The sequence below is a fragment of the Drosophila kikkawai genome, chromosome 2L (genome assembly GCF_030179895.1).
Source record: "Drosophila kikkawai strain 14028-0561.14 chromosome 2L, DkikHiC1v2, whole genome shotgun sequence".
In the NCBI taxonomy this organism is placed as follows: domain Eukaryota; kingdom Metazoa; phylum Arthropoda; class Insecta; order Diptera; family Drosophilidae; genus Drosophila; species Drosophila kikkawai.
Genome location: NC_091728.1, coordinates 10,641,315 through 10,667,725, shown reverse-complemented (window position 1 = coordinate 10,667,725; position 26,411 = coordinate 10,641,315). Strand labels below are relative to the sequence as shown.

The 26,411-nt window shown below is 45.4% G+C and overlaps 4 protein-coding genes across 4 annotated transcripts; 2 read left to right on the top strand and 2 right to left on the bottom strand.

Annotated features, from left to right (window-relative positions):
- Window positions 1-515: 515 nt before the first annotated feature.
- Wdr81 (WD repeat domain 81) lies at window positions 516-7,246 on the bottom strand. Its single transcript, XM_017177499.2, has 3 exons — window positions 2,940-7,246; window positions 1,269-2,859; window positions 516-1,209 (listed from the first exon to the last, which is right to left on the bottom strand). The coding sequence occupies exons 1-3, from the start codon at window positions 7,024-7,026 to the stop codon at window positions 975-977; spliced, it is 5,913 nt and encodes a 1,970-aa protein (XP_017032988.1). The 5' UTR covers window positions 7,027-7,246; the 3' UTR covers window positions 516-974.
- Window positions 7,247-14,171: 6,925 nt separating this feature from the next.
- dmGlut (Dietary and metabolic glutamate transporter) lies at window positions 14,172-21,015 on the top strand. Its single transcript, XM_017177575.3, has 5 exons — window positions 14,172-14,664; window positions 18,838-19,016; window positions 19,080-19,526; window positions 19,606-20,229; window positions 20,290-21,015. The coding sequence occupies exons 1-5, from the start codon at window positions 14,625-14,627 to the stop codon at window positions 20,491-20,493; spliced, it is 1,494 nt and encodes a 497-aa protein (XP_017033064.1). The 5' UTR covers window positions 14,172-14,624; the 3' UTR covers window positions 20,494-21,015.
- Window positions 21,016-21,542: 527 nt separating this feature from the next.
- LOC108082230 (sialin) lies at window positions 21,543-23,743 on the top strand. The gene is made up of 3 exons (XM_017177567.3): window positions 21,543-21,854; window positions 21,913-22,706; window positions 22,765-23,743. The coding sequence occupies exons 1-3, from the start codon at window positions 21,812-21,814 to the stop codon at window positions 23,566-23,568; spliced, it is 1,641 nt and encodes a 546-aa protein (XP_017033056.1). The 5' UTR covers window positions 21,543-21,811; the 3' UTR covers window positions 23,569-23,743.
- Tom70 (translocase of outer membrane 70) lies at window positions 23,696-26,109 on the bottom strand. Its single transcript, XM_017177566.3, has 3 exons — window positions 25,951-26,109; window positions 24,703-25,739; window positions 23,696-24,633 (listed from the first exon to the last, which is right to left on the bottom strand). Exons 2-3 carry the CDS (start codon window positions 25,697-25,699, stop codon window positions 23,843-23,845), a joined length of 1,788 nt encoding a protein of 595 aa, XP_017033055.1. The 5' UTR covers window positions 25,700-25,739; window positions 25,951-26,109; the 3' UTR covers window positions 23,696-23,842.
- Between the last annotated feature and the right edge of the window lie 302 nt (window positions 26,110-26,411).

Sequence of the window (26,411 nt, the reverse complement as noted above, 5' to 3'; positions counted from 1 at the left end):
TTCTCCAGCTCCAGCTGCTGTGCAGTTTTTGCTGCTGCTCCCAGCAAGTTCATTGTCCCAGCTCAAGGCGATGCGCAAAAGGAAATCGAGAAAAAGCACACAGCAACGCATTCTGATTGCGTCCAGCAAACTGGTTCCCAACTGCGATCGCAGGTCTTATTAATCAGGAAGTGAAAATGAATCATGTCTACAAGGCATATGGCAGCTGATATACGTCCCTGATACCTATTAACGAGGTTGTGCTTAGTTCTTTCTAAAATAAATATGTTAAATAAATATTTTTAAAGGTTGAATCCGGGAAAAATAAGAAATACAAAATTATTCATTTATTTTGTATCTTTAAAATTTACCTTTAAAATATTATATTACTTGAAATTTAATCAAAGTCAAATCCGAGAACAATTGACATAATCTTTAATCTGTTTGAAACAATAAACAATTTTAATCTGTTTCAAAAAAAGTTACAAATATATAATTTTCATGTAATAGAATCCCAAGCCGTTAGGAAAACACCATTTATATCGTAATTGTTATATTTTATTTGTATATTTCTTAAGAAATACTTTACCTCTTTCCAGCTTAAGCAGTTTTAATTGTAAATAGACTTTGTTGTTTGTGCCTACGTACTAGATCTATACATAAATTGTTTATCTGGAATGCTTATTTGGTTTAATGTTTTCGAGTATAAAGAATAATTTCTATAAGATTGAAGAACGTCGCTGTGCAACTTCCTCCGACTGACAATGTGCGAAGGAACATTAATATTTTCTAAGCACAATCGCTAGTAGATTTTTTGTTCTTTTTTTTCGCAGCGACGTTCAACCTGTGTCAGTGTTTTGTTTTAAAATAATATTTGGTGCAATTTGGATATACAAAGTAAACTAAAGAAATAACGCACAGAGGTTCCAAAGAGGTTCCAAAGAAATTTTAGAACAACGATTTTTTTGGTATACACACGCGTGCGCATATAGCTTCTAACAGAGCAGCGCAATGTGACCGCTCTCGTTGCCGGCAAGGAAGGCTCGATTCAGGGGCAGGACGGCCAGCGAGGTTAAGACGCCGCGGAAGGTCTCCGAACGCAGCTTGGTGATCGTGTTGAAGGCATGGGAATGGGCTACATCCGCATAGACGCCCACCCGGTTGCCGGTGGTGGCGTAGACCAAAGAGGAGCCCACGCTTTGCAGAAAATGAGCGGGTTCCGGCGGAGGTCTAAACGAAAAAAAAAGTAATGTAAAGTTTATCAAGATCAAAATTTCAGTAGAACTCACTTGAGCTGGTAGTGCATGATGCCATCCAGGGCATGCCAAACGGCCAGGGAATGATCTAATGCGGAGCTCACCAGGAACTGATCACTCGGCGCCGACAGCTGCAGCAGATCGCACTCCATTGGACGCCAGGAGTTGATCACCATGCCGGTACGTGTGTCCAGCTGGACTATGCAGCCGGAGGAGAGTCCAGCCGCCAGCCAATTGCCAGAGGGAGCCACCGCCAGACAACGCACAGTGGCATTGGGCAGAGCAGCATTGCACACCCTCCACTCGTTGACATACTCCATGCTCCTGGCATCGATCATCTTCACCGTGGACTCGGCTGTGCCGGCGACAACCAGCGGGGAATGCGAAGGCAGGCATTTGACCACGGTCACGGCACTGTGTCGCGGCGCATCCAGTATGCCCAGTGGTCGCCCGATAAACGGATCCCACAGGTGTACTCCTGAATCGCAGGACACCACATAGCGGAGGGACTCCAGGAAGCTGAGCGAATTGATAGACTTCTTGTGCGTCGTATAGGTGAACTGGCAGGCGCTGGTCTTCCGGCCATCTCCCTCGCTGCGCAGCGACCAAAGCTTGACGGTCTTGTCCTTGGACGCGGACACGAAGCTGTTCTCATTGTCCAGGGCGTAGATGGCTCTCACGGAGTTGGTGTGGCCCACAAAGGACTGCAGTCGTATCTGCTTGAGATTGAGCGCCTGGTTGTCCTTCTCGCTGCGCGTGGTCTCGTTTCGCCAATAGGCAAGCCAGTTGCCCTTCAAGTGCCGTGTGCTGGGCATCTGGTCCAGCTTGTAGGCCACCATGTCGAGCAGCTCCACGTTGTTCCGGGCCTGGACCTGCAGGCGATTACCAACGATCTGGGTGCCAAAACTGTTGGCAGCCACTTCGCAGGTGGCATCTACCGAATCCACATCCTGTCCGGAACTCACACTGGTGGACAATTGGGTTTTGCTTTCACCATTTCCACTGGGTTGTTCGTGTTCGTGGCACAGGGTCAGCACGAGTTCCAGATTGGTCAGCGACCTCTTCATGTTGGCCTCGCCCAGGAAACGCAAGAACGTCAGATAGGCGGTGTGCGCCAACTCGGGACCAAAGACATCTCTTAACTCCTCCATAGCACGTTCCGGCTGCGAAGCTCCTCCTGCACCCGTCAGCGAAAGATTGGCCAGATCGGCGGCAAAATCATTGGGCAGTCCAAAGGCCTTGTTGAAGATCAGAAAGAAGGGACAGAGGAGCGACTGGCAGAGATGCTCCCGCGTCATATCCGATCCGAGGCGAACACTCAGAGCATAGATTGCGTCCAGGAACTTGCGCGCTAGCAGTGACCGCCCCAGATAGCCACTCGGCATCTGGAGATTCGTTGAGCTCAGCAGACGCAGAATTGGCAGCAGAATGGCGTCCAGCAGGATGTGCTGCAGGTGCTCCATGATGCTGGCATCGGTCAGACACGGCACCATGTACTTGAGCAGCTGCAGCGAACTGATGATGGCACCCTCCAGGCTGCCAGTGATCCGCTTGGAGCAGAGCCCAATCAGCTCGCTGATGTGCGGGAAGTACTGAAGCAGGAGGAAGCTTTCGCCGTAGAGAGCTGGAAAGGAATGGTGTCTCAAGGATAGAAGGAAGAGCTTTCGGAAGGTGCAAACCATTCCCAGAAGTTTCTTTACTCACCCGCTATGGACATGAGACACTCCAGGACTCGAGCCGCACTTCGATCGCCCGCCACCCTAGCGTTTGCTATGCTGAAGTAGTTGAGATTGGCCGCCTCTGGGGAGGAGCTGAAGTGGCCATCGTCCATCTCTGGCAAAAGGTTCTCTTGGCCCACATAGCACAGAGAGAGTAGCTTCAGCAGATTCCTGGTTATATAGCGAGAGGTCAGCACTGGGCCCAGACGATGCGAGAGCCACACCAGACTCTCGGCGCTCATCTCGCTGATGCGGTTGTTCTGGACGGCCTTTGCTTCCGAGAGGCGCGATATGACCGATGCCTGCAGGGAGTCGGTGGACTCCGGTTCGGCCTCCAACGCCGACGTCGTTGTTGTAGCAGGTAACTGATCCTCCACCGCTTGACTGATCAGGTCGAAGCTGTCCACACTCTTCCGGGAGCCAATGTCGCAGTCAATGGCGCTTAGCTGGAAGCTGCGACGGATGCCACCGGCCGCAGTGGGACACAATGGGATCTCGATGGTGGGTGAGCGTGGCCCCAGCGGTGGGGGGATCAGAGCAGGCGGCGTTTGGCCATCACGCAGGGAGAGCTTATCCGGGGATATTCTGGCGCCGTAAATAAGTTCATTAATCACCAGTTTATCCGGCGATCCGTCCGATTCTCGAGCCTCCTCCGCACTGGCCGCACTGGTGTTACTCGGCCGCATGTCAAAGGAGTCGATAGACTTGCTCTCGTGACTGGACACGCGGTCCTGATCCTCCTCAAACGTAAACAGCTCCTCGATGTCCGGTTTTGTTTCCGATGGCGGTGGTTGGTCGTCGACCTCCTCCTCCGCAGCGGCAAAGTTGAGATTCTTGCTGGTCCTCCTGCTGCCGCCACTGTGGTAGTGGTAGCCGTTCCCCTGCTCTGGCTCCTTGTAGCCACCAACAGCCTCGATGAGCGGGGCTATGAAGTGCTGCAGGAAGCAGCGGAGGCCAAAGCGCACAATCAGGCGGAGCAGAAAACTGTGGTGATACAGCTTCACAGATTTTCGCGATTTGAACGAACTGCTGGCCGAGAATCTCAAATGACCGCCGCTGTTATTGACGCCGCCATCCTCCGCTGAGTTACCGACTCCCTCAACGTCGTAGAGCTTGAGCAGTGGCTGGAGAAGATGCTGTTGGGTCTGGACCACGCCCAAGGCCTGGGCAATAGGGTCAAACAAGTTCCAGGCGGTCAAAATGGAAGTTCGTTCGTCGCGCAGCAGATCGATGATGTGCGGCAGGAGCAGCTCCACAGGCGTGAACTGTTCATAGGCAAAGGCAACGGGTTCGAGGAGCCGCCGGAGATGGGCGCAGCAGGACATTACCTTGCACTCGGCTATCTTTCGCTCGAATATCACCCGCTGGCGGTCCATCTCCGTGTACCGCGCACACTCCCTGCCGCCCCTGCAACTAAAGTGGGTTTGCAGCTCCAGAAGCACCGCGTTCGCCTCGAAAGCGTGCAGAGATCGCACCAAAGCATACACAGCTATATAGTGACTTGGGAAGGGAAGCAGCAGATTGGCAAACATGGGCTCCACCAACTGTGCGGGATTCGGAGGCAGTGGCAGACCCTGATCTCCCTCACCGGACTCTTCTAGTTGCAGCAGCAAACGAACCACTCGGCGCACTAGTTTCGGCAGTTCCTGGCGATGGATCTTGGCCACGGTGCGACACGCGGAAAGACGAGCCTCAAAGCTGGCACTCAGGCCATTGCCCATTAGGAGGGGACGCAGGCGCTGCATAGCAAAGAGCTCCACGATGATGCAGCCCAAAACCTGCAGATCTCGCTCCCTTCTGGCACTCAACAAGTGCTGCAGGCAACTCCTTTTCTCCTCCCGCAACAAATTCTTCGACTTGGCGGGAATCTCCTCTCCGCTGGCGGCGAATAGTTGATTAGTAAACGAATGATCCGCCGAGTTCTGCTCGAACAGGAGGTCGCTACTGATCATCTTCTCCTCGGGATTAGCGGTTGCCCGCTGTTGCGGAAAGGTGCGCGCGTAGAACGCTTCCAGGGTCTCCAGATTTTGCAGCAACAGCGTCGGATTGTAGTTCTCCGGCAGCTCAATAAAGTTGGTAACCGGATAAAAGTTGGCCGTGCTGCTATGCACCGATCCATTTGATCCTTTATCCTCACCGAGCCGGACAGAGAGATGGGACGATCCGGCCCCCATTTCGGTGTGCAGATTTTCCGTACTTTTGGCCAAACGTTTCAAGGGACTGGCGTACAGTTGACTCAGCCGGGGAGCTGTCTTATTGAACCAGGGGGTGGCATAGCGTCGCGGTGGATGGGCCTGGGCGAACAGCTGGACAATGCCGCGCTGGCTGAGATTCCGGTGCTGATCCACCAGGGTTAGGCAGACATTCTTTGACTTCACCGCCGCCTTGCCACTCAATTTGTAGCCAAAGTTGAGATCTATCCAGTGATGAAGTCGCTCGCTGACATACTGAGACTCCAGTGCCTCGCGGTGCTTGCATATAAAGTCCTCCGGGCAGGTGGCCCAGGCGGGCAACTCCAGATCCGGCAGATCCTCGTGAATGCTCTTGAAGATCATGGGATCCGAGTAAAACTCGGGTATGCACTCGTCCGGCGTCCACTCCTGCAGGCGCTGAATGGACACCGGATACTCCGCCGGCACCCAAATGGGGCGCACATGGGCGCACAGGATGCTCTGAGGCGTTCTCCTTGCCATATACACGAAGTAGGTGATCTCGGAGAGGAAGTCGGAGACGTGGTGGGGCGCCTGATCGCCCAAGGGCTGAAAGCTGCCTTCTCCAGCTCCATGCTGGCTGGCATGGGCGTACATGAGATCAAGATGGACGTCACCTTTGTTCAGGCGATACTTGCTCTTGGTCAAGTCCCGCCAGTTGGCCCCGCCGCGTCCACTGAAGTCGGTTACCCAGGGCATTATGTGGTGATGGGCGGCATTGGTCAGACTCCGGCCACACGCATTGTTCAGGATGGTCAAGTAGTCGAAGTTGGACAGCTGGCCACTGCACCACATCTCCGCGTACTCGCGCAGGTTGAAGTGGGCGGGATCGTAGGCTAGCCGCAGGTCGAACATGGTGCTGCTGGAGGGCAGGCGCTGGTGTCGTGGATCCCTCGCCAAATCTCCCGTCACTTCCTCGCTGGCCAGCGGCGTCAGTGGCGACATGTCATCGCCGCCTCCGGCTGATGGATCCTCCTCCAGAAGATTGCACTGGAGTCGCGGTAGTATCTGCAGCCAGAGATTCTCACGCATCACAATGTGCTGCAGCCGTAGGTCGCCCAGGAAGAGGCCCTGAGCCTGGAGGTGCTTCGTCAGCTGCAGGATCTGGTAGATCACGAACAGAGTCTTGTTGTAGCCCCTTCCCAGCAGCGCTGGACTGAAGGTGATGCAATCATAGAGGCTGCATTCCAGAGCCGGCGGATAGAAGAAGACGCTGAAGTGGGTGGATGACTCGATGGCCACCAGGGCGGGCAAGATGTTGGCGTGACAGCTGCCCGATAAGTCAGCTGTCTGGGGAATGCTTGTGGGGGAGTCGCCACGATCCGCCTGGCAGTGCAACACGGGACAATGGTAGACGCGTTGAATGAGCTCCTTGAGGACGACATCATGTGGTTGAAGCTGCCCCTGGCCGGGATGTGGCTTTGCTAGCGGCGCTGATGTAGCTGCTCTGCAAAGTTTGACATGGGCGCCATTGTACCGCCTGTAGGCCTCCTCCCACAGCTGCCTGAAGTTGTTGTGCGCCACAAAGGACACTGCCTGCGAGTAGGAAAGGGGCAAATCCTGACTGGATCCTTCTCCAGGAATCCTGGGCAGGGGATATACCCTGCGCTGCGGCTGCTTGCGATACGTCTGTACCACTATCCGAGTCCAAGGATGCTCCAGCTGGCCCGTGGGATGTGCCCGTCGATCCAATAACGGCCAGCTGGGAAAGTGAGTCAGGCGACGGTGGCGTTCCAGGGACTGCAGCCAGGCTTTGTAGCAGATCAGCTGGAATCTACCCTCGCCCACGCCTGCCTCGCACACATGCTGCGGGTCTATACCGATCTCTGGCCAAATCTGCTCGCTGTCACCCATTATTTCCATGGAGTTTTCCAACTGAGAACACTTGGTCAATTGCTGCTTCTCTGCTGCCAGCTGCCTGCCGCCGTGGTCCGCTTACATTTTACGACTGGGCGGGGTTCGGTTTGCGTCCGCCATGGGTTTTAGTGGCCTTAGCTCCGCTTTGTTGAGTATTTTAAGGATTTTCTCTTATCTTATCAAAGAAACGCTTCTTCTGCGTGTTTTTTTTCGCGAACATTACACAGGGCAGCAATCAGCTGTTTTTATCGATTGCCAAAAGTAGTGATGTCTTTTTGTCTTTTTTTTTGGCTATATTTTTAATAAAGATTTTAAAAACATATTTTGATCTATTAATTAATAAATTAATCATTTAATTATTTCAATATCAATATTTCCTAAAACAAACATAATTTTAAAAAGCGGTTTATTTTAACATATTTTACGTTTCACTATGTAAATTGTTTCCAAACGCGACACCTATAGTGTAAAATTAATGTAAGTATTTTTGTAATTATACATGTAGAACAAGTACTCATGTAAACTGTATATTTCAGGACATCAAAATTTCACTAAGTTTTTATTTAATTTATTATTTATTTATTGTTTGTATTTGTTTGTTTTTATAAATTAGTATAATATAAATAATATTCTGATTCCAATTTGGTCAGAATTCTAATACAAAATTTTATTGTTATTTTAAAATTATTAAATTTAAATTTAAGATATTAAATATAATAAATATAAATATAAATTAAATATACTCTTGTATCTTAATTTGCCTAATAAAATAATCGCAAGACTAATTATAGCATTAACAAATTAAGAAAACACTGCTGCTTAATTCAGTTTGTTAAATATCATATAATGAGGTAATTGTGTTTTTGCCACTGCTGGGCAAACAGTTTCATTTTCAACCGATGTCAACACCTTTATAAAGCTATAGCTTCCTGCATGGCAGCTGTAAAGCACTTGGCATGCGACGCATGTGAGATACACTTGACCGATAATCGCCATTGTAATCAAAGGGCGGGCTATCAGCCATAAAGTTTTGGAATTTCAAAAACAAATGTCCCTATATTTGTCAATATAATTGTTTTAGCAGCTGTAAACTTCGGAAGCCCAGTAACGGCTTCGGCTCGAAGTTCTAAAAGATTGTATTCTAGACAAAGTTTGGGAATTGACCTTGGAAATTATTATGCATTTAAGATTTAATTTATACTATTTTTGTTAGAAAATAAGTAATTTATAATATTTTTTTAACAAGAGGATCTCCTCTTAGAAGATTTCTTACCCTAGTTTATTTCTGTGCCGAAATCTTCTATTGTTTGCTCCCTAATGGAAATTCCCACGCTCCTTTGCCCTTCACATTCCCCATTTCCATTTACATTCCCATCCGAAATCCTAATCTTATCAATGAGCCATTCAGGTTTGTAAATTACCGCCTTCCGAGATAGTACATTTTCGCTTTTTTGGTGGTCGGCAAATGAAAGAACTCCCGAAACAGCATCCACGGGGAAACACTTGTTGTTTGACCATTTTTTGTTGTCTTATTTTTGCTAAAGAATTTTCTCACATTTGTAGTCTTCTCCCATTATAATTTATTAGATTACGCTGTTGACTCACGCGGTTGGAATACAGTAGCAATAATTTGTTGATACCAAAATCCAACTGGTTTCGGTGGCCCAAAACGACAAACCGGAGACGAACCTTTCCCCAATTCGATGCACGGTCTCACTTCCGTTTTCGCACAAATTAGCGAACTGAAATATATTGTGTATAAATAACAGAATCACGTGTTAAAGGCTTGTCGCCGATCGGCCAGCCAGGGGTTCACCTGGCCAGCTGTTGTTAGGAAATTCACTTGAAGTCAATATTTGCAAAGTGCCACAATTAAATGAGATGAGCCGAGCTCGATCTCTGAGGCATTTGCCCGCTAAAAGTTCTTACCACTTTTCACACTTCAAATGAGTTGAGCAAACAATTAATGCGCTTGCTTATTTATTACATTTATTGTGTTGTATTGAATTAATACTCCGTATATACTGGCAGTAGAATGTATACGAACGCCAGCCCCCGGACGGACGACTGGAGGAGTTATGGAATTTTTAAAAATACCCCGAAAATTGGCACTTTCCCTTGCCGCAGTGCAGCACAATCATCGCAGTCATAAAGCGGCGCACACGACCTGTGATCACAGCCAGAGAATTTGGCCAATTAAGTTATTAAACACCTTGCGGTTAGAGGGATGACGCACCCCCAGTTGGTGGCCATAAATCAGTCTCAGTATCAATGGGACTAGCCTGTCCCCTATATACCCCGTTTAACTGGCAAATCACATGCTGAGCTTTATGCCTGACAGATTCTGCCGAATAGTTAGAGCGGGGAGATTCCCTCCTGTCCCCCTTCCTCCTCCGGAGGGACAATCTTATCTTATTCAGTCCCAGAGCCTTGGTACAAAAGTCGCATTATATAGTCTCTGGCGGCTATAAAGATTAGGACCGATATTATGGTTAGTGCCACACCATATTGTAAAAGGCATATTTAAGATAGCCAACTTTTGCCCGCTCCGTTCCGCAGTTTATTATGGCCATAACAAAGAACAGTACAATGGCTGGAAGAAAAAACCCAGAACTGACATAACCCCATGACCCATTGGCCGATCATCAGCCTTCAATCACTTAACCCACCAATTCACTCAAGCCCAAGCCAATCCAAACCACTTCAGCATGGCCAAGTAATTAGAGTCTCGTGACGATTCGCGGTCTGCGGCATTTTAATTTCGAGTATTTTCCTGTCGGCGTGTCGAATGACCCTCGAAATGTCAATTGCTGCGGCAATTTCCTTGCCTCGATTCGCGTTACTCTACTTAAAGTTAATTATTTAAGTGTTTATTTACTGCATTTTACTTGAACTATTCTCGCCTTAACCGATGATGTCGATCACCTGGTTAGATTTCGTTGAATGATTTATTGTGGTTACTAAAATTGGACACACAAAACAACTCGTTAGAGACACATGTCTCTCAATATGTTTGGGAGAATAGGGCTTTATTGCGAGACTCTAGCAAATTTTTATTTTAAAAACTATTTACGTCAAGGAGTATCCATTATTGTAAGATATTGCTCATCTATGGAATTTTTAGATCATCTTGGATTATATGAATCTGATGATATGTTATCTTATCTTGTCAGATATATCTTGTCATCATACTTTAAAATATTTGTAGCTTATATCATAACAGATCCCTTTCATAAAGATAGTCTATGATTATTCTTCCTATCTTAACTTAAAACTTGACTTTATTTCACTCTTAACCAGTTTTAATTGCCTTTTCTGTCAAGAATGAAAAATAAAGATATAAAGAACTATTTTTAAATAATTGATGTACATATGTATGTATTTTTATGATTGAGTGCCCTGACTTATGTCCTTCTATGGAGACTTCTATTTCAATCCAGAGCTGAAATTGCCAGTTGACTTTCTGCCTTTAATTGGCCGAGACATGCCGGTTCTTGGGTTCTTTTATTTGATACGACATAATGCTATGTGCGCCCATGGAATAAAAGGTCTTCGCAGTTCGGTTGACAGAAAAATTCTAGTTTTCAGCAAGGCGAAGCCAGAAATACCCTTGACGAGATGTTTTCAATCGTAATCTAAAAATGCTAAAGTACATTATTTAGTGTTAAACATTCTATTAAATGTAATGTGATTCTCCTAGTGACTTTGATAAGGAATACAGTAGAATAAACCATAAAACTATATAAATTCATGTAAAATTCTTATCTATAAGACATTACGTTTCATAGATTTTCTATAGTCCCTTTAAGACATTCAGTTATAGTTAGTAGATGGTTAATAATGAATCATGAAACCCTTTTCTTTTGTTTTCCGCAAAATACGATATGGATCTTTTCAGATGTGTGCCCTCTTCCAGAGTATTATGTTGTGGTGCCAATATAAATATTTTGGCGCCCGCCACATCTCATTAATGGACGTCAAAAACAAAAGACTTTCGGGCCGCTTCAATTAATTTGCCGTATCGTATAGTATATAACGCAAAATATTTTGGTATGCGAGTTAAATATTGAGTGCTATGATGTCTCTGCCCGTCTGCCGCAAAGTCTGGCAGTTGTCCGTCCAGTTGGCCGACTGTCCATCCGCCTTACCAGTTCAAACTGGTACTATTTTCGGTCATGGACGCCGGAAATCCAGTTCTAGCTAGATAGCCGGGTATATATTTACATATCGGCTAATATATTCGGAACTTACAGGCGGATATTTGAGCAAACATTTCAATTGCAGCATGGTTCGCTGACTTGGTAAAGTCAACGCAAAATGACAACGCAGAAAAACGAGTTTGAAGATCATCTCGGACCGCTCGATCCTATTGAATTGCATGGATCGTCCGAAATGGAATGGAATGGGATCGGTTCGGATCGTATGTGCGTGCTACTAATTGATGGGTTGAGCTATTAATTGAAGTTTGTCACTTTTCATTAACCAAGAGATGGAATATTCCATGTCTACATATGCGTGGAGAACTCATTTTGATCATTATCTAGTCACCTAGCTGATCTCAAGTCCGTACAAAGTGTGCCAGCGATAAGATTGATTGATAAACTGGATTATCGGTAGATAGAGGTCTATAGAATTCCTGCGATACTGCTTTGATTGCAAGTATAGATAATTGCAATGTGCAACTCAACTTGGACACTTGGAAAATTGGAAACGGACGTGCGAAAATCCCTCTTATATAAGTACAACTCAAGTACTAAGGCGGGGAAGCGATCTACTTAGTCATTAAGTGCTCTCGTTAAGCAGTCACCTCTTAAAAATATACATATATAGACAGTTATAAATATATATATTTTATTAAAACCGCAACTAAGCTGCATTAAACCGCATCTGTAACTGGTTAATTCAGACGTTAATTTCGTTCAGTACGTACTAAAAAACTGAAATCGAAACTGATTTCGAGTCTGAAATGGCATTCGAGCTATGCCTGAAATGAATACGGATAATAAAACACAATAGAAGTGTCAGTCAGGGCGGTTTGAGGTGGTTCACCCGGCTAAAATCGCTAAGAGCGCTCCCTATTCACCTCGTGCAACGCCAGCCTCCGCCTGCCAATACTATTTCCCCCCTAAATTCTCGCCTACTGAATTTGCAGTTAATTGCATTGCATAAAGCTGATCGAAACCCGCCTCTAACCGGTAAATGTGACTAACTAAACTGAGTTCAACTAAAACTACTGCAACAACTAATTCTATTGGAGCTCCAACTAGTTGTCGCTCTCCACTAGACACCCTACTGCATATAGGGGAAGGCATCTCGCATTCTTTAATATTATATCTCATTTATACATGCATTTTTCAGATATTCCATATCTTAAGTTGGAATAAAGTGTCAACAGTCTCGTATTATCTTTCTCCTGGTAGCCATCAAAGTCACTCAAAGTCCAATTTTATATATGTTTATTGCACGGATGGGTAAACAAAGACAGATATGTGTTATTCTTCAGAATAATCTCGCAAAACTTATGTGTATTAAAAGTATATATACATAGTTTTTATATCCAGACAAAATACTTCTTTGCGTGTCTAAAAAATGTAAAAGTTCTTGAAATTGTATTTATAAAAAATGTCTGTCTATGCGACAAGCATACTTATAAAAAGTTTATTTGCGGCACGTTACCTATTATTCTTTTTTTTTTTACTATAATCAGGGCCATATCTTATTCCAAATTAAATTAGTTTATTTTCAAAATCTCTTTAAAATTGCCTGAGAGAATTTGTGGCTTTATGTTGTTTTCATTTCTTAAATTATATAGTCAGTCCTAGGCAACAATGTAGTTCTAAATTAGTCATTCTTTAGGTTTTATTCGATTATTTTAAAATCTGTGTTGCTTTAAAAACAAATTGAAATACATTTTTCTATAATTAAAACATTTAAAATATATAATTTCGATGTCAAGTTACGGATGCAACCCCATCCTTAGATCCAATGTGGTTAGCACTAGTTTAAAACTAATATCACTGATACTGTATCAGGGGAGTATTTCGCATAAACCCATAACTTTAAAGGCTCTCCTAGTCATAGGAAACTAGGAAAATGTGTGTGAGTGCCTGCTGCACTGAATCTTTATCGTTCGGTGCTTCCAAGATTGGGACATTCCGGTTCCGCTGGTTCTAAATTGGAGCAGGGTGCACAATTTGGCACATAGCTGGGTTTTTTTTTTTCGCTCCACGGCTCTATGGTTTATAGTTTATAGCGCGACATAAAGTGAGCGCGTGCAAGTGCGACTGAGACTGCGACTGCGACGTCAGCGGCGACGGCGGCAGCGGAAAACCGTTAAGTATTCAGCGCAGAATCGATTGTTCGTTGATACCAACTGAAATCGAAATCGGGGCTTGAAATGGGCAAATAAAATAAAATACAAAGTTCCTTGGCGGCGGCGCAGCTGAAAGTTGAACTAGTTGTTGCATTTGTTGGAATGAATGCTCCACACATGTGGAGGCCTGATGGCCGATCGGCCAAGATAGCGAGAGTTTTTATGAGGTGCCACAAACACACATCCGTGCGTGCACTGAGAATAAAAGTGTTATTTGGAATATTAAAAATATCATAAGCATCCCAAAGTCATCAAACTTTTATAAAATACTTAAATAATAACCTAAAATATTTTTTTTATTGAATAGAATAGAATAAATTTAGAACAAATTTATAAAGCTCCTCCAAGATTCTAATATAATTTTATTCCATTAGCAACAACTTGATTTATACACAAACATCATAATTGAGAGCAAATAAATTTCAGCTATGTTTAGGGCTCAATTGAGACACGATTGCGACCAATAATGTTGACAAAAATAGTTGTTTATTGACTTTGAAAATAAACGTTGATTGGGAAACTGTTATTATTTTATTTGCGCTGTTCTTTTATTGATTAACTGGCGTCTTCGCATTTTTTCCCAGTGCACAAGTGTGGCAGTATGTACAAACAAGTGTAACGAGTCAACTCCTTGTCCATATAGCGATACACGATCGTTGACCAACCGAATAATAATGATAAAAAAAAAAAAAAAACTTCAGCAGCAGCAGAGACGACGCCAGCAGAGCCGCGCTTATCTGCTCTCATATAAACTAAAGTCGACGGGAATAATTTCTCATTTGTAATTTGGCAGACGGCGTGCGCGGATCGGAGCAGAACTCAGAGGCGATATAGCGACATTAGCGAAACAAGCGATCGGGATCGGGTCGGCAGATCAACGTTATTTGCTTTACAGTTTTGTTCCAGCTGCTTTTGGAATTAGTCGCACACACCGGCTGGCTGGTGAAAAGAGACAGAACCAAAAAAAAAGTGCGTGGGTGCCACTTGTTGTTTCGCTCTCGCCAAGTGCGCGATCTCTCCGTCGCCGTCTCCGTTTTGCGCGTGCGCCAAGTGCAAGGAAGAAAGTAATACCAAAAGCAAAAGAAATCGACATCGAAATCGGAATAGAAATCGGAATCGAGTTAAAAACGCAGCGTTAAGTGCGCGATAAGGACCCGCCGTTGTCCTTTAACCCGTAACCGTGGCGAAGGAACTGGCCAGCTTGCTAAATTTACCAAATAACAATCCCGAGATGACACAACAGCCACAATGGGGCATAAACCTATCCAGGTGTAAGTGCCCAATAATATGTTATCCATGATTACCATCTCGCCATAGCGTTATCTCATAAGGAAGCGCCCGGCAGTGCTTGCGGAATTCGGAATGCCCTGCGATCGTTGAACTGAACAGCGACGACGATCGCGGGGCGAATTCTTGGGGCAAAATGTCTCAGTGGTTAACCGACATTGACCGACAGCTATATAAAAAAAATCCTAAATGCTTATAACGTATGTTATGTGCATAAATGAAAACAATGACAAAACGCATTTGCCACTTCCGATTCGATTATTGTTTCGTCGCCGTGTCTCGCATTTCACGTTTGTTTGGGCTTTTGGTTTGACGTTTGGTGATGTGATGTGGTGTGGTGATGATCTCTTAAAATTCCTGGCATGCGTCCACATAATTGATAATTATTTTGCATATGATTTGCATGTGAATCGATTCGTAGTCGCCTATGCCACATGGTGCCGGCCGTAGGGTATTCTCAGAACCATTAAAAACGTTAACAGTTATATATTATGGTCGATCGGGCGGCAATCGTTTATGGCCCTGCCCATTTCCTAGCCCCATCTCGCTCGGCTCTTTTTTGGGCAAGGTCAATGCAATAAAAAAGAATTCTTCCGTCCACTGGTTCTCTTTCTTGGTCTCTCCATGCGATTGGGCAACCATTTCTTTTGTAAGAGCTTTACCCAAAATAAAGTCGGACAAAAATATTGAAATATATCAAGCAAAAAGTCGAAAGCAAAACAGAAAACAACAATATTTACGGAGAACGCTCTTCATTATGTATGGAGATTTGTAGTCTGTAATCATCTAAAAAAGTTAATTGTACTAACACCGACTTATTGCACCCATCATTAGTTCTGATTTAGTATTATTTTCCGCCATTGTAGCTTGTTTTTACAATCTGTAGAACTCGGGAATTTTAATTAATAATTGTTTCTGTTTTTTTCTAGTTTTTTGTGTGATTCAATTAAAATGAAATATTTGTGAGACAAATAAATAATATAGAAAACTGGGTTTTAGCTTAAATAAAATAAAATAAAATATCATAGTAACTAGCTCATATAATATATCAATATATAGTTTACTAAACCGTAAAGTTTACCCCCCAAAAAGGGTTAACAAATGATATCGCCAGCTTAATGACCTAAAGTTTACCAGTTGGCCATAAATCAACCGATTGGCTCCGTCAGTCAGCATTACGCATTAGTTTTGAGTTATTGCGATCACCGAAGGCAGAGCCGGAACCTTCCTCTAATCGCCTTGTTCTATTGCCCCCTGGCTGCCCGGCTCATTATCATATGGAAAGGGCCTATCTGGTATTCTGATAGTCTGGTAATTCTCCTTCTTTCGTATGCAGCAATCGCACATTACAGCCCATTGACATAATTTTCGCAAGAGCGCGGAAATGCAAGGCAGAAAGAAATGGTGTTTATTCGTGCCGTGCTATCACCGATCACTGAACTGAACTCAACTGGACATGGGCGATGGTCGGACAAAGAGGTGCAGCAGACCCAGAAATGTCCAATGCCCAGACAGACAGACCGACGGGTAGAAGAAATTGTTTTCATTTTCTCATTACTGCAACGGATATGAGAGACTTTACTGGCTCTAATCAGCGTACTTTTAATCGTATTTTTTGCACTTCTGCTGACTTATGTTCATTAATTAAAAATAACTCTCGATTTTTTCTGTGACTCAGTGATGAAAGGAATGACTTTATTTTAAAATTTAAATTTTAATTTTAATTCGTATTATATTAACAGATGTTTCTTAAATTGTTTGAGGGAAAACCGTATAGTTTAGTTTGTAGATAGGAAAAATCCCACTATTTTATTAAGTTCAATTGTTTTTGTTTCGTTAATTGGAAAGTTTCGCTTGATCACAACTCAATTAAACTGGGTCGTAAAATAGTCTATATACTAAATATTCCACAGTTTTTCATGACTTTATTCCTTTTCCTGAAATAGGTGTTACTGGGTCTGATTAGATCCCCTGTGAAAAGTGAACTTCCCCTTTCTCTTCCTTTCTATGGCTTTCATTTTCCACTTACTTATTCAGGCGATAAGGGGCTGAGTTACTAAATTCTGATTAAATCTTAAATAGCTTATCGAGGGTGTGTGTGATGGGTCTAGGCCTAAGTGCGGCCATATATTAACGCCACTAAGCGTGATTGGTGGAGTGAAATATAGCCATACTTATATATTTTATGATTAGCACCCATTTACATATAGAAGAGCCTCTGCGGTTGGGTTATATGGCCTTATCAACTTATCACTCGACGACGGTAATCATATTAGCCGACACTCGTGGCGAATAAATTTTCTGCGAATGTTAAATAACTTGTCAAATATTGACACATTGTTAATTTGGCTGCCGAAAAAATATTTATTAATGTTAATTTATAGGCAAAATAAAATTGTCAGCCTGAGTGACGTAGATTGGCGTTTCGAAACTGCAGATCATAAACTTTCTGGAGTTTTGCGATCCATTAAAAAATCAAACAAATGTTGTTTGCTTTATATATGTATATTTTTTTATTTTTTAGGCGGGTGGTTTAATCCGAATCCGAGTCGGAATTTGACGTAGGTAGAGTCGTGGGTAAATGTCAACACATGGCGGGGAGGTGATCTAATAATATTATTGTCATGAATTGGGTTCTGATTGTGTTTACTTAGAAGGAACTCGCGCTGTTTGCTCATTTGGAATGCGGCTTGCTTGCCGTTCTTATTAGATCTTTTTGGATGAAATAGGTCAATGTTAATCTAGCGTAATGAGTTCAGCCTTCGTCGAATACAATTCCCTTTTTTTTCAAATATATACGTTTATTGATACGGAAAACAGCCTTTAATTGGCACTGCCACCCGCCCTAGGTTTATGGTCATTGCTCCGCATTTCCCTTATGCGATACACTTGAGAGATTGCGAGATTGGTCGATCTGCACTCCAAGTGTTTATATCGCAGATCTACCGCACTCTTGGCCTTATCTGGGCGTAATTCCGCTTAACAATTTGATTGCGATATGGCGATCGTATAAAGTACGCCCGCGGGCCTGGTGATTGATAGGGGAACAAGTACATAGCGCCGTTAATATAGCCCCATAATCGGGTGGCTATATATGTTGGCAGTAAACACCAACACCTCACCGTAAACCTCACCGTAAACCTCACGAGACAGGAAGTATATGTACGCTTGTACAAGGTGCGAGTGCGGGATCATATTTCTTCAAGAATTCTCTAAATGCCATCGTAAAGTAACTCCATAAACTATAGAATAATTTATAAATGAAGACCATCAATGAGAGCAAATAAATTTAATTCAATGGAAGCGAAAGACGATTGCGAACTTCCATATATCAAAAGATTGTTTATAGAATATTTAATCAATATAGAAATAGTTATTTATTGACTTTTGGGGCTTAGATTGGCATATTATGATTGTTTTATTGAGGTGTATTTGTATTTATTGGTAGATTAGTAATAGGCTAACAATTTGGAATTTTTGGTATGGAATATGCTTAAATATAATATATAATATATCAATTGATACGTAGCATTTGTAGAGAACGAGTTTCGAACTAATTTTACAAGTCAGAAACAGTCACTCGTATAAATTTAGCAATATTGTCAACGAACTAATTTAAATATTTATTTTATATTCAACAAGATGCTGAATATGCACGATAAAAGGTTCTTTTGTTAAAATTATTCATTAGAGACTTTCGATTATTAACCACTCATATGAGTTTATTTAGTTACTTTAAATTTTTGTAGTATATACAATTTCAAGGCAAAAGTAAATCATTTAATTATTTAATTTATATAAAAAACTCCAAATAGAAAATAAAGTAATACATGCTTTTCCCAGTTTTTGCCCATCGTTTTCATTGCTTTTTTAGGGTAATTCTTTAGTAGCTCCCTCTAATTGATATATAGCGCTACGGCAATCAACTGCAATTTGAAGTTTATCGCCGCAAATTGATTTGTATCCAATTGACCGGCTTTAAGAGCCACCCTCGTCGACCCCTCCACCAACTATTTATTCGCACGCTAACCGAATTAAATGAGTAATTTTCTGACGACGCAAATCCATTCCGGTTGACGCAAGCGATTGTTTGACAAAAATGTTGCACCAGCAAGTTAATTAATTAATTTACTCCCGGATCTCTTTTCGACTCGCAGATTTCATACTCCCGCAGCGGGTGATCTTGGCCATTATGGGCTTCCTGGCCATCCTGAATGCCTACACGATGCGTGTCTGCCTTTCGCAGGCCATCACGGTGCTGGTTGTCAAGAAGAACTCCACGGACGATGATTCTGAGGCTATCTGCGAGCCCGACGATCTGGATGAGGGCACAAGCGTAAGTTTTTGAATTGCGATCCATCGAAATGGGCAAAATCATATAAGGTTATCATAATTACAGACTGGCGGCGATTATGAGTGGTCTGAGGAGCTGCAGGGCTTGATCCTGTCCTCCTTCTACATCGGCTACATTGTCACCCACATTCCCGGCGGTCTGCTGGCCGAGAAGTTTGGCGGCAAATGGACCCTGGGCATTGGCATCCTGTCCACCGCTGTCTTCACCATGCTCACGCCTCTGGCCATCGATCTGGGTGGCTCCGATTGGCTAATTGTCACTCGAGTTCTGATGGGTCTCGGGGAGGGCACCACCTTCCCTGCTTTGAGTGTACTCCTGGCGGCCTGGGTGCCGGCAAACGAGCGTGGCAAGCTTGGTGCTCTAGTGCTGGGCGGCGGTCAGGTGGGCACCATTATGGGCAACCTGCTGTCGGGAGTGTTCCTCGATGCCTACGACTGGCCATTTGTGTTCTACTTCTTTGGCGGCCTTGGTGTCATCTGGTTTGCAATCTTTGTAAGTATTCCTTCGATTTTCGTAGATCTTGATTTTAGATTTCTAATATCAAATTAATTAACATTATGCTCTCCCTTAGGTCTTCCTGTGCTACAGTGACCCCGTTTCGCATCCGTTTATTAAGCCCAGCGAGCGCGAGTATCTGGTTAAGGAAATCGGCACGATTAGCCGCAACGAGGACTTGCCGCCGACTCCATGGAAGGCCATTCTCACCAATCTGCCCATGTTCGCACTGGTGTCCGCTCAGATCGGTCACGATTGGGGCTTCTACATCATGGTGACTGATCTGCCCAAGTACATGGCCGATGTTCTGCAGTTCTCGATCAAGGCCAACGGCCTGTACTCCTCCCTGCCGTACGTCATGATGTGGATCGTGTCCGTGGGCAGTGGCTTCGTGGCCGACTGGATGATCCGTCGCGGCATCATGAACACAACGAATACGCGTAAGGTGATGACAGGACTGGCTGCCTTCGGTCCGGCCATCTTCATGGTGGGCGCCTCCTATGCCGGCTGCGATCGTGTCCTTGTCGTGGTCCTCTTCACCATCTGCATGGGTCTGATGGGCGCCTACTATGCGGGCATGAAGCTGAGTCCCCTGGACATGAGCCCCAATTACGCTGGCACCCTGATGGCCATCACCAACGGTATCGGAGCCATAACGGGTGTGATTACGCCGTATCTGGTGGGCGTGATGACACCAAATGTGAGTAATCCAGGGTACTTTCTCTTGTGTTCAAAAACTAATTTCCAAATCCCTTTGCAGGCCTCGCTGCTGGAGTGGCGCCTGGTGTTCTGGGTGGCTTTCGGCGTGCTCTTCGTCACTGCCATCGTGTACTGCATCTGGGCATCCGGAGAGGTGCAACCGTTCAATAACGCACCCATCCAGCCGCGGACGGTGGACTTTGAGGCGCAGGAACGCAAGCCGGAGGCCGGAAAGGCAAGGGCTGCTCTGGAGCACAGCTCCTAGAGAGGATCGCCAACGAATGTGCCATATGTACTGCTGTACTCTAGTTCAAATGCTGCCAGCGGGGGCGCAGCGGTGGCTGCTGTTCAGATTGCTAGTTTTATAGTATTCCCGATCTGGCCGAGCCCCGGCAGATGAAGGCAGAAGGCGCCAAATGATTTAATTTAAGCGAATTTACTTACACTCCCCCCGAACGTGCGCCGCATACTTCTACGTATTCCTGTTGTAGACAGGAGCGATCCTTGTGGCTCCTTCCTTCGCATCGCGCACGCCACGTACTCTCTTAATTATTATTTAGTATTTAAATCTAAAAATCGCTTTCCACGTTTAAGACTTAGTGTGTAATTGCACAGAGCTCGTCGTATTGCCGTATTGTAAAGAATCAAATTATGAAAAACCTTGTACATTTTAGATTGTTGATCAATGTGTAAAGTGAAACTTTTTTAACTGTCCCGTTTAAGACATTACTTGTTTTTATGACGTTAGTCAAATAAAGTGTATAAAGCAAATTGTAATCTTAACAAATGGTTATTTAAGTTTATACGAATTTTTATAGGTTTGTCCATTTATTATTTTGATTGTTACTGGTGTGTAGTAACGTGGACAATAGGCTAGGGGGAAGGTCGATGGAATCTTTCAAGAGTTCAATGTTTTAGGTGAGATGTTTATATAATTATAATTATATAATTATTAGATTCCCAATAGGAAGGTCGCGACAATAAACCCTCTTGAGTTTTCGCCTAAGACGACAGGAAGCCAGCCTCCTTGCCAGCCTTATGTAGATAATGTAATGTATAATATAGATACCTACTTGTGTGTTTATCCATATCAGTGTTAAAGTATTCCGCGAATCAATTCAGTTGACCTCACAGGTCCTGAGTGGAATATCCTTTTCCCTTTAAATCTATACTCCATGATTTCCGTCAGGTCCACCTCTTGCTGACATCTGAGTTCAACATCGTAGACCAAGCCACATTTCGCAATTTTTAGAGGTGCAATTACAAACACAGAGACTTTGCAAGAAAAGTCAAATGATCAAAACGAGTTATGAATTTTACATATTTTAAGAAAACTTCGACATGGAACTATAAATTATCTGAATTCTACGGAATTTTATACGAAACTTTAAAAAACTTGAAGCCTGCTTTTGGGCTTTGTCAGTCTCTAAATTGATACAATTATTTTGATACATTTCCGTAAGACATAAAAATAGCTTTATTGTTTACTAAATAAGCTATATAATACATATTCTTACAAATCTGTTAATAGAGTAGTAGGCTATCCCTTTAATTCCTAGTCCAATATAAATAAAGTAGTTAAAATGCTGCCCGCTGTTGAACAGAAGCTTAGCGATTTGTTTCTTTGTGAGTAGAGCAAACTTTCATTATCCTTAAAAGAAATAAGCCACCATCCTCTATGCAGATCTGGAGGTCAAGCAGCGCGTGGTGCTCTGCTGCTTCACCCTCTTGGCCATTATAAACGCCTATACGATGCGACTGTGTCTGGACTTTTCGATGGACCGCATTGTCGCCGAGTGCAACGGGGTCCAGGATAGATTCAGTTCCGACGGAATAGTGCTTAATCCAAAGGCCCTGCCCAACTGGCGGCTGGAACTGGCCATGCACCTAAACCTGACAAAAAATCATTTTATAAATAGACTAAAAGCGGGATGGGATCGGAATCAGGATAAGGTGCCCAAGAACGGTCGAAGGAACCACCGTAGAAGGAGCAGCCGGGAGAGTGTCACATCGAAACATTCCCCTGAACGAATTAGCTGCTCGGAGCTGTGGTCCCTCCAAACCCAATCATTGGTGTTCATGGCTTTCTATGCCGGCTACATGATCACCCACGTTCCCGGCGGACTTTTAGCGGAGCGATATGGCGGCAAATGGGTTCTCAGTGTGTCCATCCTTACGTCGGCGGTGCTGACTCTCCTTACTCCGACCGCAGTGCGTAGCGGAGGTCCCTATATTCTGATCGGAGTCCGTCTCATGATGGGGCTTTGCGAAGGTCCCTGCTTTCCCGCAGTCTGCGCTTTATTGGCTCAATGGGTGCCTGAGCAAGAGCGCGGATTGATGGCCACTTGCGTACTGAGCGGCGGAGAGATTGGCATCACAATGGTTCAATTGGTCAGCGGATTGGTGATGGCCGAACAGGACTGGCCTCTGGGGTTTTATCTGGTTGGCGGTGGTGCTATATTCTGGTTCCTGGGTTTCGTAAGATGAACAACAAACTCTTGAAACTATTTGAAACCTCTTCTCCACTCTTTTGTAGACTCTTGTTTGCTATAGCACGCCGGATCTCTGTCCGTACATCCAGAGCGAGGAGCGGGACTACATCAAAATCCACACAAGCGGTTCTCTGCTGCTGGTCGCCACTCGAGAAAGGGTGGCCAGAGATGCCCCGGACGCAGAGGAACCCACCAGAGAGGAAGCAGACAATGAAGACACTTTAATGACCAACCCTCCGACAACACCTTGGCGAAGCATGCTCACCAGCAAACCGCTGTGGGCCCTTATCTCCGCCTCAATTCAGCATGATTGGAGCAAGCAGGATCTGCCCAAGGAGCTGCATATGGTGTTGGAAAAGGTACGGTCGCATGGCAGCGGGCTGTGGGAGGAACTCGCCGCCACACTTACAGTGACAGCTCCGCACATTGGCAATTGGTTGGCCTCGCTGACCACGGGTCAGCTGAGTGATTTTCTCATTGCCCAGCAGATCCTCAGTCGCACGCAGACCCGCCGTCTGATGTCCTGGCTGGTCTTTATATGCGGATCCATGCACATGGTGCAGATGAAGATGAAGGGCGCTCAGATCTGGAGTATTCTGGCCATGGGTGCCTATAATGCTAGCGTCAAACCCCTGCCGCTGGACATGAGCCCGAACTATGCTGGAACTCTGATGGGTATTTCGGGTGGACTTGGAGCTCTGCCGGGCCTCCTGATGCCCTATCTGGAGCAGCTGGAAGAGGACTATGCTTTGGTGGGCAGCGTGCGAGCTGCGCTCTGGATAATCGCCGCCAGCTACATCTCGGGCGATGTGCAGGACTTTAACCAACCGGAAGTGGAGCCACAATAAGAGGACAACTGGCTTGATATTTGTTATTAATCTTATGCTTAAACATAAGCTAGTGGTTTCTTGTCTTAGTGGGTTCCTTAGGCAACAGATTCTAGATTACATAAGTATGTACCATAATACATGACGATTTCTATATGCTATGTAGCTATAGCTAGAGCAGCATAAACGTAAACAAGCTTTATATATATATAAATAACAGGTAAATGATGGTCGATATTAACTTAGTTGGAGTCGGCTTGCTCCTGGTGGTGCGTCTCTGGCTAAATGCTCCGCTCTACACTCCCTGCGGCATCATGCCTGTCTGGGCCATGGCCGACACCGTGTTCATGTCGATTCCCAGCTTCTTGGTGACATTGATCTGGGCCATCGCCGCATTTCGCAGCGAGTAGACATGCACCAGCTCCGCCTGGCTCTTGGCGTACAGCAGGGCCTTCTCGAAGAGATCGACGGCGTTTTTCAGCTGCGCCCGCTGCACTTCTACCGTTCCCAGGGTCTCGTAGGCCAGCTCACACTTTGGATCTACCTCGATGGCCTTGTTGAGCAGCTTAACAGCCGTCTCGACGTCGCCGCGCCACTGTAGAACCATGATGGCCTGATGGACGATGAGGGTCGAGCTTGTTGGAGCCATTCGCATGGCCTTCTCGTAGTACTCCTGCGCCTGATTGAACTGCTGCTGGTCGGACAGCACTTGGGCCATCAGGCTGTAGCACTCGACGCAGCTTGGGAACCGTTCAATTGCCTGTTCAAAGCTGCGCATCACGGCCTCCAAACGCCTCTGGTCCCCGGCCAGCAGCGACAGTCTGTACTCGGCGTAACACTTCTGGACGAAGGCAATGGGATGGTTAGGCGCAAGGCGCACAGCCTTGTCGAATTCGGCCAACGCAGGCTCGATCTGCTCCAGCAGCAACAGAATTTGGGCACGCTGGTGGAACACATCTGGGTTATCGGGCTTCAGCTTCTCCGCCTCCTCAAAGTCGGCCAGGCCCTTCTCGCGCTGGTCCAGCTGAACGTAGAGAGCGGCTCGCTTAAGGTAGGCATAGGCTCGCATTGTGGGGTCAGCATCGACTGTGGTCAAGGGATTTACAGAGCGTTACCAAAGAAAATAAATACCCTGTGGATATGGGTTATTCTTACCATTTTGTAGGATGGCATTAAAGTCCTGCTCGCTCTCTGTGTAGGAGCCGCACAGGAGGTGGAAGGTGCCGCGCATGAGCAGCGCCTCGACCTTGTACTGGGCCTCCGCTTCCGACGACTCAATCTCCTCGGTGCAGGCGGGTATGATGTCGTCGAACTTCTCCTTTAGGTAGGCTTGCCTTGCCCTCAGGAATCCCTTTGCTGGTGTCGACTCTGTATCTTGGGCGGGCGGGAGTTCCAAGGTCTGCAGTGGATCCGCAATAAAGGAACGCATGTAGGTATTGACGAAACAGGCCGACGGCACAACGGGCACCCTGGTGAGCATTCCCTTCTCGGCATCCATGCGACCCGTCTCCTTGAGGACGCGGTCCGCGAACATGATGGTCTGGTTGTTCTGAAACATCTCGAGAATGCAGGTGGCGGTGACATCGTCCAGGCACTCCATCATGTCTTTAGTGGCCTCGTAGGCGCGGGCACGACGATAGTAGGCCTTGGCATAGCGCGGATTATACTCCAGGGAGGCGGTGCAGTCCTCCTTCACCTTGGACCACTTCTTGAGCATTTCATAGGAAGCGGCGCGGTTCTGGTAGAATATGGCCATGTCAGTTCGATGCTCCTTGGGACACTTGTCGATGGCCTTGTCGTAAAAGTTGATCGCCTCGTCGTATTTCCCGTTCCGGTAGCAGATGTTGCCCTCGTTCTTGTAGTTTGTGGCTTCCTTCAGCGGCGACAGCTCCTCTCCCAGCTCGGCTGACTTTTTCTTCCGCTCCAGGTCCTTGTCAGGTGCGGTGCCGTCGAGGGAGATGCCCTGCTGCTCGATCTTGCCCTTGACGCGTTTCTTCTCCTCCCCGTCAACATCCGTGGCCTTTCCACCGGGCGCAGCGGTCCAGCGCTTGACCGCATATGTGCCCAGCCCAATGGCCAGGGGAGTGCCGAGGAGTAGCGCCACCTGCCACTTGTTCAGCTTCATCGAGCCAATGCTGAGAGACATCGCCATCGTGCCGGAAGCTTCTCAGTTGTGTGCTTGCGTGTGCGGACTGCAAGGAGAGAAGAGATTGGTTTGGTCAGCGGCGGATCGTCGGCAATTGTGTAATACACCGGCTGGCTTATCGCTCGTCGCCTTTGAGCCCGCTAAATGCCGGGCGGGGGGCACGTTTCTTCTTTCGCCTAACCCCCAACCCCATTGATTTTTCACACCCTCGAAACGGCGGGGCCGGTAACTGAACCCATCCACTGGACGGTACTCACACTTTGTCTAAACTTAAAACAGCTGTGAATTTAGCAAATATAGAACGGTTTTTGACCTATTTTCTGTTAAAACTTTAGAAACTTGGATTTATTGTAACTCTTTCGAGCACACGAAGGAACAGTGTGACTAAGTAGCCCCCTTTTTTTTCGTTGCGAATGACAAGTTCTCCAAGTGTTCCGTGTGAATGGAATTTAATGGATTTGCAGCACGGCCACACTCCAATTGGAAATTGCGGGAGCTCGACAGCCGCGGTCAACCGAATAGATATAAATATAAATATAAATATAGAAATAAATATTTAGCTAAACGATTCTCTTTTGTGACTTCTTGGCCTTTCTGTTTTTATTTTATTCAGTAATTTTAAATACATTTACCCCTGAAAAAGTATATTAAACAAAAAAGGAAGCTAACTTATTATTTATTATATTTAATATTTATTATTTTTAAATCGTATAAATAA

Bases quoted from the DNA above. Each gene is read 5' to 3' on its own strand.
- Wdr81 (XM_017177499.2), bottom strand. From the start codon at position 7,026: ATGGAAATAATGGGTGACAGCGAGCAGATTTGGCCAGAGATCGGTATA. The intron at 2,860-2,939 runs GTGAGTAAAGAA...ATTCCTTTCCAG, and splicing joins GTGTCTCATGTCCATAGCGG to CTCTCTACGGCGAAAGCTTC. The intron at 1,210-1,268 runs GTGAGTTCTACT...TTTTTCGTTTAG, and splicing joins ATCATGCACTACCAGCTCAA to ACCTCCGCCGGAACCCGCTC.
- dmGlut (XM_017177575.3), top strand. From the start codon at position 14,625: ATGACACAACAGCCACAATGGGGCATAAACCTATCCAGGT. The intron at 19,017-19,079 runs GTAAGTTTTTGA...TCATAATTACAG, and splicing joins ATCTGGATGAGGGCACAAGC to ACTGGCGGCGATTATGAGTG. The intron at 20,230-20,289 runs GTGAGTAATCCA...ATCCCTTTGCAG, and splicing joins TGGGCGTGATGACACCAAAT to GCCTCGCTGCTGGAGTGGCG.
- LOC108082230 (XM_017177567.3), top strand. From the start codon at position 21,812: ATGCTGCCCGCTGTTGAACAGAAGCTTAGCGATTTGTTTCTTT. The intron at 21,855-21,912 runs GTGAGTAGAGCA...TCCTCTATGCAG, and splicing joins GCTTAGCGATTTGTTTCTTT to ATCTGGAGGTCAAGCAGCGC. The intron at 22,707-22,764 runs GTAAGATGAACA...ACTCTTTTGTAG, and splicing joins TATTCTGGTTCCTGGGTTTC to ACTCTTGTTTGCTATAGCAC.
- Tom70 (XM_017177566.3), bottom strand. From the start codon at position 25,699: ATGGCGATGTCTCTCAGCATTGGCTCGATGAAGCTGAACAAGTGGCAG. The intron at 24,634-24,702 runs GTAAGAATAACC...CCTTGACCACAG, and splicing joins TAATGCCATCCTACAAAATG to TCGATGCTGACCCCACAATG.